Source organism: Arachis duranensis, chromosome 4, assembly GCF_000817695.3.
Source record: "Arachis duranensis cultivar V14167 chromosome 4, aradu.V14167.gnm2.J7QH, whole genome shotgun sequence".
NCBI classification, from domain to species: Eukaryota; Viridiplantae; Streptophyta; class Magnoliopsida; order Fabales; family Fabaceae; genus Arachis; species Arachis duranensis.
The window spans coordinates 120,518,755-120,531,152 of NC_029775.3; the positions used below are offsets into that span (position 1 = coordinate 120,518,755).

General features: G+C 30.4%; 1 protein-coding gene across 1 annotated transcript; it reads left to right on the top strand.

Annotated features, from left to right (window-relative positions):
* The first annotated feature begins 7,969 nt into the window (after window positions 1-7,969).
* Window positions 7,970-9,702, top strand: LOC107486952 (dof zinc finger protein DOF2.4). Its single transcript, XM_016107531.3, has 2 exons — window positions 7,970-8,224; window positions 8,489-9,702. The coding sequence occupies exons 1-2, from the start codon at window positions 8,171-8,173 to the stop codon at window positions 9,692-9,694; spliced, it is 1,260 nt and encodes a 419-aa protein (XP_015963017.1). The 5' UTR covers window positions 7,970-8,170; the 3' UTR covers window positions 9,695-9,702.
* Window positions 9,703-12,398: the final 2,696 nt, after the last annotated feature.

Genomic DNA, 12,398 nt, shown 5'->3' on the forward strand with positions numbered 1-12,398 from the left:
AAACTATCTTGTTCATATTCTTTCATTCTACACATTTTTTATAATACACTATTTGAGAGAGCAATATCAATTGGTTCAGTAGTGCTAAACTTGTAATCATACACTCTTCTAGAGAGTACTCATTTCATCTCAATAATTCTTTGAGAATTGTTTTCTTGTACACTTTGTAATTTGGAGTGTGATCTCCAAGGTTGAGTCAAGAGTTATAAACACTATAGTCGGTGAGGATACCAAAGAGGTATACTAAGTACTCAAGGCAAATCTTAGAGAAGGTATCTCTAAGTGGAGTGGGTTAGTATACGAGTGGTGATCATATACCGTGAGGTGTTAGAAACTAAGGACTCGGATTGTAAAAGGTTTTGCGCGAGCACCTTGAAGCTTGGCAATAGTGGAACTTCTCAATTGCGATTGAGAAAGAAAGTGGACGTAGGACAAGGATTGTGCCGAACCACTCTAAATAGCGTTTGCATCTCTCCAAACTCATCTCTTCAATATTATTGTCTTTTACCTTTGAGCAAATAAATTGTGATCGAAAAGTAGCTTCGTAAGTACTTAAGGAGTGGCTTAAGTCCGATTGGTGAAAAGCTTGATCAATTTATTTGAGTTGGTGTCTATTGGAAAGTAAAAGCTCCTTATAAATGCTTAGCAATTGAGTTAAGCTCTTGGAAAAATACTAGTACAATAACACTTTTTGTATATTGTCTTTAACTTTCGTACAAAGATTAATTGTTGTTGTAATACTCAATTCACCCCCCCTCTTGAGTAATTGTGCATAGGTTCAACAAGAGAGAGATATCGTTACGGTTTTAAAGTATGCCAGTAGCAAGAGATATGGCTACGCTTTTAAAGTGTGGTTGTTGATGACTGCTGTACAATATGGCTACGCTTTTAAAACGTGGCTGTTGATTACTGTTGTACAATATGGCTACGTCTTTAAAATGTGGCTATAAGTTCGTTTTGGTTCTATTGTTATTTTTTTTAATCTTCGTAATAAAACCTTACAAAATTTATAGATAATTGTAAAATTTAGACAACGACCAGTAATTTTAAATCAACATCCAACTTTCATAAACTTGTCACCAAATATAGTGTTTGATCACATGACACGCTCTAACAAAATACAAAAAATCAAAGTCATACAATTCCAACAACCATTACATTATCTACTTCATTTACATACTTCATTACAAAATATGAAACTTTATGATTATTGACCATCCGTTGTTAGAAAAATTGTTTTCACCACTGTCCCGCATAATTTTAAATATTATCATGTTAGTACATCTTATATTTTACCAAAAAATAAGAGAGCATATACTGAAAACCACTCTGTATTCACAATATTCATCATTTTGCCATGAATAAATACTACACTATCTCTCTTTAATATCTCTCTATGACAAAGAACAATAGTCAATACTATACTTTGTTAAACTGACAATCAAAATATTATTCTAAAGTAGTATTCTTATGTGTTTTCAAATAGAGTGAAATTTATGCATGTCTTATTCACTCTTAACCTTCTTTTAAAAAGCAGAAATATCTCTCCAAAATAAAGAACAATCAACAGCATGCAACCAAAAAATTCAACAACTAATAGTGCATCTTCAGCCAGCAACAATAGCATGAATTACAACAAAAAATTCAACATGAAAAATAAATTTCTAGTTTGGAGCAACAAGGAAGTGACCACTTTTTTTTGTTCTTTTTATCAGTATCTCTCTATAACAATAATATGGAAAGGAGTATTTCTTGATATGCTACTTGAGGCATCTAAAGAAGAATTTTGGGCAGTTTTCACTAAGGCTGCTACCTCTTCGTCACTCATTCTAGGGTTGATTTAGTGCACCAACACGTTTAATAAACTACATACACCATCCATCTTCTTCTCTAATGATGAAATCTTCTCGTTGTATTCAACTTTGACTTGGTGAATCTCCTCATCATCTTTTTAAGGGAGCTTCTTATAATTGAAGCATCATAACAATGAAGTCGACTTGGTTGGTCCTTTCCTGGCACTCCTATAAATGCATCCTCATCATCATTTTCTCTGCCTCTATGTGGTTCTGAAGTTCAATCTATCAAAAGTGACAACCAATAAAATACAAAGTCACATTAACTTAATACAAATAGAAATCAATTTAAAATTTATATTGTACAAATTTAAAAACAAATACAAACAACTCACAATTGTGGTTTGTGTTTTAGCATCAATTTCTTTTCCTTTTTTACTTGTGCGAGTTGCTATGCAAATTTCAGCTCTTGATGGTTCTTCACTGTCTCTTTAGAGTCGTGCTAGAGTACATGGAGAAAAATTTACATGAAACGTACTAACTCGACAACTACAACATGAATATAAAGGAGAAATCACAAACAAATTAGTCATATTACCAGTTTCTTGGCACACTTTCCAATATTAGTGATAACAGTAGTGCAATATTGCTAGTAGCCTGTAAACTCCGAGTAATTAGTAAATAATTAACTAATAAATTAATTATTATTTAAAAAATAAAAAACCCAAATTTTATAGTTTTGTGAAGTAGAAATAATTAAAATATAAATTTAAACATTAATTTTAAAAATTTTGGGCCAAAAACAGACTAACAGGCCGAATCGATCGAACTGAGCTCAAACCGGATCCAAGGCCCAGCCCATTTACTTTCTTCTAAGTGGCTTCAGCCACTTTTCCCTCAAGCAAAAGGGAATTCACGCAGAGAAGAGAGAAAATCGATGCCAAAAATCCACTAAAATTCAATTGCTCGTAACTTTCAATCTGGAGCTCCGATTAATGAGTCGTCAGTGACCACGCATTTATCTCAGAATTCTCTAAAAATTCATAAATTAATTTGGTATGAATTTTGGAATTTCTCACTTAGCCACTCTTCCCTAATTTTGAAATTTAAGGTTTTGATTTTGAGAGATTATGTGGTTTTGATGTCCTAAGGTCGAATTAGCTTGTGGATAGTGTTGGGCTTTGTCTATTTCATTTGTGGGTAAGGTAAGGAACCGTTGAGCCTTGTGAATTGGTGATTTAGTGAGCTCAATGTTGATTATAGTGATATTGTGTGAATTAGATTGTGTTGTTGATTTGGAATTCAATTGGGCAGTTTGGAATGAAATTCGGGTGATTAAGCTTGATGAATTGCTGTTTGGAAGCTTGGAGCTTGTCAAAGGATAGGTTTTTGAGTTGTTCCGGACTTACGAAGGAATCGGCCAAAGTATGATTTTGATTTCTCGTAGATAAAATATAATGTAACGTGAAAGCTTAGGCTAGAAGACCGTAAGATAAGAATGAACTGAATGAATTATTAATGGATTATGTATATAGTATACGATGTGTGTATAAAGGATAAATGAATTTGTATGCGTTGGATTGTAATTTTGATGAGTATAAAATAAACATGATTGTTGATATGTTGAGAATTGACGGTGAGTTTGTGACATTGAATTGAATGGATTGGTTGAGAGATGCATGATTCAATTTTATAAACGGTTTGTTATTGGAGTTGGTTAGTTTTTGAAAAAGATTTAATATTGAAATATGTTTGATTTTGAAATGATTTGATACTATGAATGATTTGAATGACTGAGAGGTATTTGGTTTGATGGTTGGGACTCTTGAAGTGATAGAAGTTTGAGTTTTAGGGGAGGTGCTATCGAAATTTTTTGAAGAATTCTGAGAAGTTTTATTTTGGTTAATTTGGATTAAAAGAATTATATTATTTTATTTTGATTTATTTAAGAAAAGAATGAATTTATGTTTGAGTTTAAATGATTTGGTTTTGAAATGAGATTGGTTGTCGCTCCTCTAAAGTCTAGAGGTCTTGTCGGGGATTTAACTAATAAATAGTTTTCCTTTTTCTTTTTGAAAAGAGTTTAAATTCGAAAAGGGTTTTGAAGTTAGCTCAGGGAATATGTAAATGAATGAGATATGTGATTTCGGGTAAGAGACAGTGGCGTTGTCCGCTTGCTCTGGGAAAGAAATGAGGAAGAAGAATGATGAAAACTGAGTTTGAATTGATGAAATATGAGTGTATGAGAGAGGGTATAAGGGTGGTAATGATATATTGTGGCTATGATTGATCAATTGAGGAAGTGCGGAAGGTTACAAATGGAGATGCATATACGAGTTAATGAATGTATGAATGGTTTATAATGAATTTGAAAATGAAATTGTTTTTGAACTTGACCTAACAAGAATCGTGGTGGTTTACCGCTTGTCCAGTGTCGATATGTCTGTGGGGATCGTGGTGATTTACCGCACACGGGTGTGCTGTTTTCCAATTGAAAATGTCTATGAGGATCGAGGTGGTTTACCGCCCGTAGATGGTGGGGATCGAGATGGTTTACCGCTCACTAGGTGAGGATCGTGGTATTGTTCCGCTCACTAGTTTTCAAGAGAACGATGTCCGAGTCAGCTACCGGACATGTCGGGTTGAATTTATAACTGACAGATGAGACTCATCAATCATAGGACAGACATGCATCATGTGCATTTGTGTGATTTGTTTGAGAATGTTTTGTTTTGGCTTGCATAATTGTTTGACTGTAATTAATTGCTACATGTCATATCTGCTGTATTTGTTATCTGTGCTTGTACTTTCCTTGTCTGTTTTGCTTGTGTTTGCATCTGATAGGTCCTTTGTCTGGCGGAAGAGTGACGAGGGCTGTTCCACTAATATTTTCGGAGGGCTGAAAGAAGTAGAAAGTGAAGGGTTAAGTTAGAAATTGATTTAGGACTTGAGAACCTTACCGTTACCTACTTTTTGGTTTAGTTTACTTTCCTTAAGTTTTGATTTTGAGTGTTGGAGTTCTATGAATGCCTCTAACTTTTTTGGGATCTTATATATTATTTATGTGGACACCTTTACCATACTGAGAACTTCTGGTTCTCATTCCATACATATGTTGTTGTTTTTTCAAATACAGGTCATGAGGCACCGCATTGAGCATTTTGGAGACTCTTAGGACTTGGTGTTTATATTTTGTTTATATTTATATATGTATATAAATTCTCCGCTTTGTATATAACTTATATGTTTGTCCCTCTTAGAGGTTGACTTGGAGAAAGAGGTGTTTTATTTTATGTTCGGGTTACTTTTGAGTTATATATATATATATATTCTCTGGTCATCCTTTGCTTCGCAGGTTGAGTCTAGAGCTTGCTATTTATATTTTTGGAGCTCTGATATTATATATATATATTTTTTTTTCTTTCCGTTATATCTTATCTACTTATCTGCTTAATATTTCATGAGTGATGCATTTCTGTTTTGTTTTTTATTAACTTCTCTTTTAAGGTTTTTAGTTACAACTTTCTTCAATTATATTACATAGTATTTTTATTTTTAGAAGTCGTAGTGTCTCACTACTTCTGATTTACGTCTTAAGTATAAATCTCTATGTGATAGGATGTTACATAGCAAATTTTATCTTTCACTCTCAGCTTGCACCAAATATTTTGAATTGAACCTTCACTTTGTGAGAGAGAGAGAGAGAGAGTAAATCAAAAGAAATTGAGTGTAGTTCATGTAAGGTCTATTGATATGATTGCTGATATATTCACTAAAACATTGTCCATCAAAGTTTTTGAAAAATTTCGAGACAAACTTAAAGGAACATTTTAAGAGTGACTTTAAGTTAGAGGGAGGTTATTAGAAAATATAGACTCATATAAATCAAGAATTAATCAAGATTAAAGAATGCACAAGATTAATTCTTGCCGTTCTTGTATAGTTTTCTCTTTGGACTCTAAACATAATTGTTCTATTTCCTGTTAAGGCTCAACTTCTATATATAGCATGTGCTATAACTATCTAAAACACAATTCAATCTCTATCAATACACCGAGTTACGTTCTATTCATTTACATTTGGATTCTGTTAGGGAGATAATAGACTATTTATATAATGTGTACAATGGCATATTGAGTTATAAAATGAACATCCTCCATATTATCTAGAATAACCATACGAGTACTAGGGATAATAAACATCTTCCGGAAAAATTAAACTGATTTTGAGGTTCACCAAAGATCAAACTCTTGACCTTTCGGATCTAGCGCTCTAATACTATGTCATGATGCCACTCATCCCAAAAGTTTCAGCTGATGAGAAAAGGTAACACTAATGATTATATTTCTAATATTTCATAAACCTCCATTGTACATATTGTATAAATATTCCATTGGCTCCTCATACTATACTGAGAGACTGAGAGACTGAGATTCAGTATCATTTTTGTTGGTTCACAGATTGATACTAAAATTTCTGTATTTGTCTCCAAAATTTAAGTATTTCAGTACCTTAAAAAAGTGAAGACACAGGAGACTAAAATTTTTAGAGATGGAGACTAGAATTTTAATAACATTTTATATCTAAAATACCTTTATTTCAATTAATTAATTCCAATTTTATCCTTTGTACAAATTAAATTAGAGTTTCATTCTTGTTTCAATTTCTGTCACTCACTTTGCACCAAACTGAATACTAAAATTTATTTCAATCTCTATCTCTTAATCTCTGTTTCTCAGTCTCAATCTTTCTATTTTTGTCTCTCCACCAAATATTACCTTAGTGTTTATTAATTCTAATTTTCTTTGATATAGCCGCTAAAAATAGCATTTCTCATCGTTCCTTTGATTTTACTTTTGTTATTCTTTTCCAACTAAACCATATAAAATAATTCCAATTCCTAGGTATCATTCTCTTTGAACTATGTAGCTTAATAATAAGGTGTGAGAAAAGGGAACAAAGTTAATACTTATTAATCAATCAATATTTAAAGTTTTTTGCTTGGTTATATATAGTGCGCTATAGTTTTATATTCGCCATCTTTAATTATTTATTATCTACTTTATGAATTTAAACCATGACTGTGAATTTATTTATAAACTGTAATAATGCTATAAGCCTAAGATGGCTAGTAGGGTAACTAAATAATTCTCACAATAATAATATGCAAAAGGTATCTAATTAAATTTGTCACAATAATAATTGTTAATGAATAGTTCTACTACACCGTAAGGAAAAAGCTGTTGCCACAACAATAAAGTTTAGACTAATAACAAAATAAATAATAAAAAATAATGACTTTTTTTCTTCTTCTGCAACAAAGCCAAAGGGAAACCAAAGGTACATTCGATTGTGACACTTCCACCCAAGACCTCCCCACCATGAGTCCATGACTCATCACCTTTTTTCTTTTAAATTCCATGTTATTATGCTAAAAGCTTTTCTAAGAGACCTAAAAAATCATAGAATATAGAAGAATATAATGCCCATATATTATTCATATGGATATTAATATCAAATATTATTATATTTAATTTCGATAAAGTTATAATCATTTATGTGTCTTCTCTTATTAAATTAATTTTAAAAAAAAATATCATGATATGATCAAAATTTGTATAACCAAAAAATTTAGAATTTAATTTTTGTTGAATCACAATATATATTTTTAATGTTTTTGTTAAAAATATATAGTTAAGTGATAGAAATTTGAGATATATATATTTTAGTTTAGGAGTGAGATTTGAATTCGAGATTTTTAAGTGATGATGGAAAGATTATATTATTTGAATTATAGCTGGTTGGTTATATATATAGTATATACTTAAAATTATAATTTTAATAAATTTCATTGCTTTCAATATATAATATATAAACTAGGGATAGGGCTTCTCTCTTTCTTAACATAATTAATAACATGCATGAGAGTAAATAAAGTATTATTTTATTTAATAATGTTGATGCCACAGTAAAAGTAGAGAAGATGATAAAGATGCTTACAGAATAAGAAATTCATTCAGTGCCCTTCAATTAATAATCCCACAAATTTTAATAAAAACAAAAAGAGGAGAGTGTGGAGTAAAGAAAGAGAGAAGAAGAGGAAAAACAAGTTAAAGAACAAAAATAAATAAACATAAACTACCACTATACCCCCACAAGGCTAAGCCTCCTTTATCTTTTTCTTTTTTTTCTCCTCTCCTACTTGTTTGTGATCTCTTTCTTTCTTTCTTTCTTTCTGCAACTCTCTCATGTATGTTGATGTGATTCTCCACCCAAATACACACTCACCACTCCAAAGAACCCATCAAACTTTTACAAAAGAGAAAGCTCTCTCTCTCTTTTTCTTTCTCTCTCTCTAATTAAGAGTAGTAGGAGCCATGGTCTTCCCTTCTCTTCCAATCTATCTTGATCCACCCAACTGGTCACAACAGGCAAGGATTAAATTCTTTCATTCTCTTCCATAATTATTTCTTTTAATTCCTTTATTTTTTAGGTCCTTGCTTTTTTCTTTAGCTTATTCATCAATAAAGCTACAAGAACAAAATTAATCAAAAGCAAACAGATATTCTTTACATACTTTATCAATCTTTACTTTTCTTTTTTTTTCTTGAATATACCCATGTATATTTGTTTTATCTCTAATTATTCTTTTTATTAATATTATCATCATGTACTTATAAAAAAAATTGAAACAGGCTAATCAGCAATTAGGAATTGGCTCTCAAAATCTTCCAGTTCCGCCAATTTTACAGCCACCTCCTCCAACGATTACATCATCAGTAGTCGTTGGAGGTGGTGGCTACCAGGGCTCTATTCGACCAGGATCAATGGCGGATAGAGCCAGGCTGGCAAAGATACATCAACCTGATGTATCACTCAAGTGTCCGAGGTGCGAATCCACGAACACCAAGTTCTGTTACTACAACAACTACAGCCTCTCGCAGCCTCGCCACTTCTGCAAGACTTGCCGCCGGTACTGGACGAGAGGCGGCGCACTGAGGAATGTTCCGGTCGGCGGCGGATGCAGAAGGAATAAGAGAAGCAAAGGAACAACAAACACCAACACCAACAGATCTAGGTCTCCTTTGAAATCTGATCATCATCATCATCATCATCATTTGAATCTGCATGGTGGTGCAGTTGGAGGTTCTAGCTCTGCAAGTGGCAACTCTTCTTCAAGTGGCCGCAATAATAGTAACAGCAACAACAACAATAATGATCTGAATGTGATGAATCATATGCAAACTCCACCACCAACCCATCATCATCATCAATTTCCGTTCTTGCCAACAACAACTTTGCATCACTATAGTAGTGATCATGCATCATCACTTCTTTTTGGCCCAAACCCTCCTTCATCTTCTTTGTTGGTTAGAAATGGTGGCAACACAGGTAGTGATGGCGAGTTTCAAATTGGAGCTAATAGCAATAACAATGGTGGTTCTGGTTCTGTGTTACAGCAATGGAGGCTACCAAGTTTGCAACAGTTCCCTAATTTCCTGAGTAATTTGGAACCGCCACAACCACAACCGCAACCGCCACAAATCGGTTTGTTTCATCAATTTGATCAAGAAAATGGTGAATATGTGAGGGACCATCATGGAGGTAGGTTTCGTTGTTCTAGTAATAGTAACATTAATAAGACAATGGCTGATGATTCTAGTGTTGTCGTTGTTGGTGGAATGATACCTCATCATCATGAGGTTAACAATAATTCGGTGAAAATGGAAGAGAATAATAATAGTAAAAATAATAATCAAGGAGGGTTGAGTTTATTTTCTAAGAACAATGTTTTGGGTAGCAATGATCTATTTTGGAGTAGTAGTAATGGTGGAAGTGGCAATGTTAATGCATGGAATGAAGCTCCTAGTTTCGCTTCGCCAACAAATCAGTTATTGTGACAGAGAAATACTTGCATGTTTTTGGAGTATATTTAATTATTGCGTGTTTTTAGAATTATTAATTTTTTTTTTTTGGTTTTGTGATCATCATAGAAATTATTGTCCAAAGTATAAAATATAAGAGCTAGAAATCAATATCATGCTAACTGAGGAATGGAATTCTACATACCATCTTTGAGTCTTACATGGATAGGGATGGAAAGGAATGAAGAAGGGTCATGAGAAACACAGTTTTTAGCATTGCTACTCTCCCCAAGATGCATGAAAAAATGGTAAGCAAGTCTTGGAGTTATTTTCTTTAATTTCCCATCATCAAAGTATGGGTGTCATTATTATTAATATTTTGTTGTTGTTGTTAGTTGTTGTTGTAGAGCAATATTATGAACATGCTATGAGATTATTATTATTATTATTATTATTATTATTATTATTATTATTATTATTATTAAGTTGATGTATTAGTTTGTTTATTATGGGAATATAATGTTCGTGTGCAGCCATATATATGTGTGCTCTAGAAGGCTTTTACCTGGTCATGTCATTTTATATTAATTCACTTGAGCATTTAAATTTTCATTTTGTGTTTAGATTAAAGAATATAGTTAGTTGCATATCATTAATAAGAATGTGATTACACATTAAAATCAGTTATTATATATTTATGTATAAATATTTTTATAATTTAATTTATTTTTAATATATATTTTATATTTTAATATATATTTTAGAATAATATTACATATTTAAATTTTTTTGTTAATTAAATTTAACTAAATTGATTTAATATAATAAAAATTAATTATAACATTTATTATAACTAATATTATTTTAAATTTTATTGTTTAACATGATTAGATTTGATTTACAAAAAGACTTAAATTTATAGTATTATTCTTTATATACCAATGAATAATTTGGATAACTGACTTTGGTATATACCAGACAATTGTATTATTAATGTGCTTTTTTTCTTCTTTCTTTTAGTTAAATATACATGCTACATACATTATTCATTTCCTACTTAGCTTATAGTTATTTTTACCCTTTGTTTTAGAGATTTATAAGCACAAATTAAGAAAAATGTGTTCTACTATCTCTTTATTTAAAAAAAAAATCATAATTTAAGGGCTAATTGAATAGTGGCGACCTATGTTTTAAAGAATTAAACATGTGAGATTCTTTGTATTCATGCTTTAACAGGCTCTAATTTAATAATTGATTAATTAATTAAAAAGCTTCAAAGGAAAAAAAGGATACAACCAATTTATGGTCTTAGATCCAATCTTTAGAATTTTGGTGTTAAACAAATATTTGAATCGGAAAAAAAAAATAGAGGTGTTTGTTTATTGCATTTGAAAGTACAGCGTGGGAAATCTTAGCAATGAAGGTCAAGATATACCTGGAATTGGATATATATATTTTTGGGATTTGGTCCAATTCAATATTCCTGTGTTTTACTTTTCACTTTGGAAAAATCCTCACCCAAAATAAAGATACCCGGAGTTGGATATTTTAGGGTTGTATGTCAAATTCAATATTCTGGTGTTTTTTTTTATATATATTTTCATTCTACTAAATTATTTTACTTCAACATTCTGTTTATGTTTGTGCTTTACACTAATAACTTTTTCTATGTATCTAACAATAAAGGGTTATATATCAAAATGTTATACGAATTAAATGAATATAAAAAATATTTGTTCTTTCTTATGAGCACATTAAATAGATAAATAAATAAAAGTACTGTAGCACTAAAATGAAACTGAACAATACTGAGGTAGGCCGTCACATATTAATATATAACATTTTTTCTAAAAAAATTACTAACATTAGTCAACTCTTTTACTGTAAAATTACTTTGTTAGTATTTATTTTTGAAAATAAATAAAATTGGTTAATGTTGACTAAAAGATTTGACTCCCTTGATAATACTAAAAGTTCTAAGAGGTAACATTAAAAGAGTTTAATTAGAGAGTTAAATTTTTTTACTCAATATCATAGAATTTTTTAAATATTTTTATCTTAAATTTCGAACTTAAAATTTTAAACTCTAACTTTTAAATCTTAAATCTTAAACTTAAATTTAAATTGCAAACCCTCCAAAACAATGAGATTATAAAATAATTTTATAATAAAAAAATTAACTAATAATAATAAGAATCAATTCTCTATAATTTTGAAAATTAATTTTTATCATAAATTTTAACTCTTAAATTTTAAATTCTAAATTTTAAATCTTAAATACTAACCCTTTCAAAAATTAGAGTTAAATAAATAATTTTACGGTAAATAAAATTTACTAATATGAATAAGAATAATATCCCAAATCAATCCTTAAAAATTTTTTAGTCAATATCAATAAATTTCAATCATCAAATCAGTCTCTATTATCCCACTAAAATTTTTCGTCTAAATAAAAGAACTGATATGAAAATTTTAAAATTCTTAAGAATAACTATATCTTTATTAAATAACGACAGAGACTAATTTATCTAATTTTTTTTATCAAAATTTGACTAAGGATTGATATGCTTGATAAAATAAAAGATTAGAGACTAATTTGATAATTAAACGTTTTGAAAATTAAATTATCCGATTAAAAAATTTTTGAAAACTGATATAGAATATTACTCTTTTAATTAATTAAAAAGTAATTTTTTTATATTTATTGAAGCTAAAATTAAAGCATGAAGATTCCCATTTT

Bases quoted from the DNA above. Each gene is read 5' to 3' on its own strand.
- LOC107486952 (XM_016107531.3), top strand. From the start codon at position 8,171: ATGGTCTTCCCTTCTCTTCCAATCTATCTTGATCCACCCAACTGGTCA. The intron at 8,225-8,488 runs GCAAGGATTAAA...AAATTGAAACAG, and splicing joins CACCCAACTGGTCACAACAG to GCTAATCAGCAATTAGGAAT.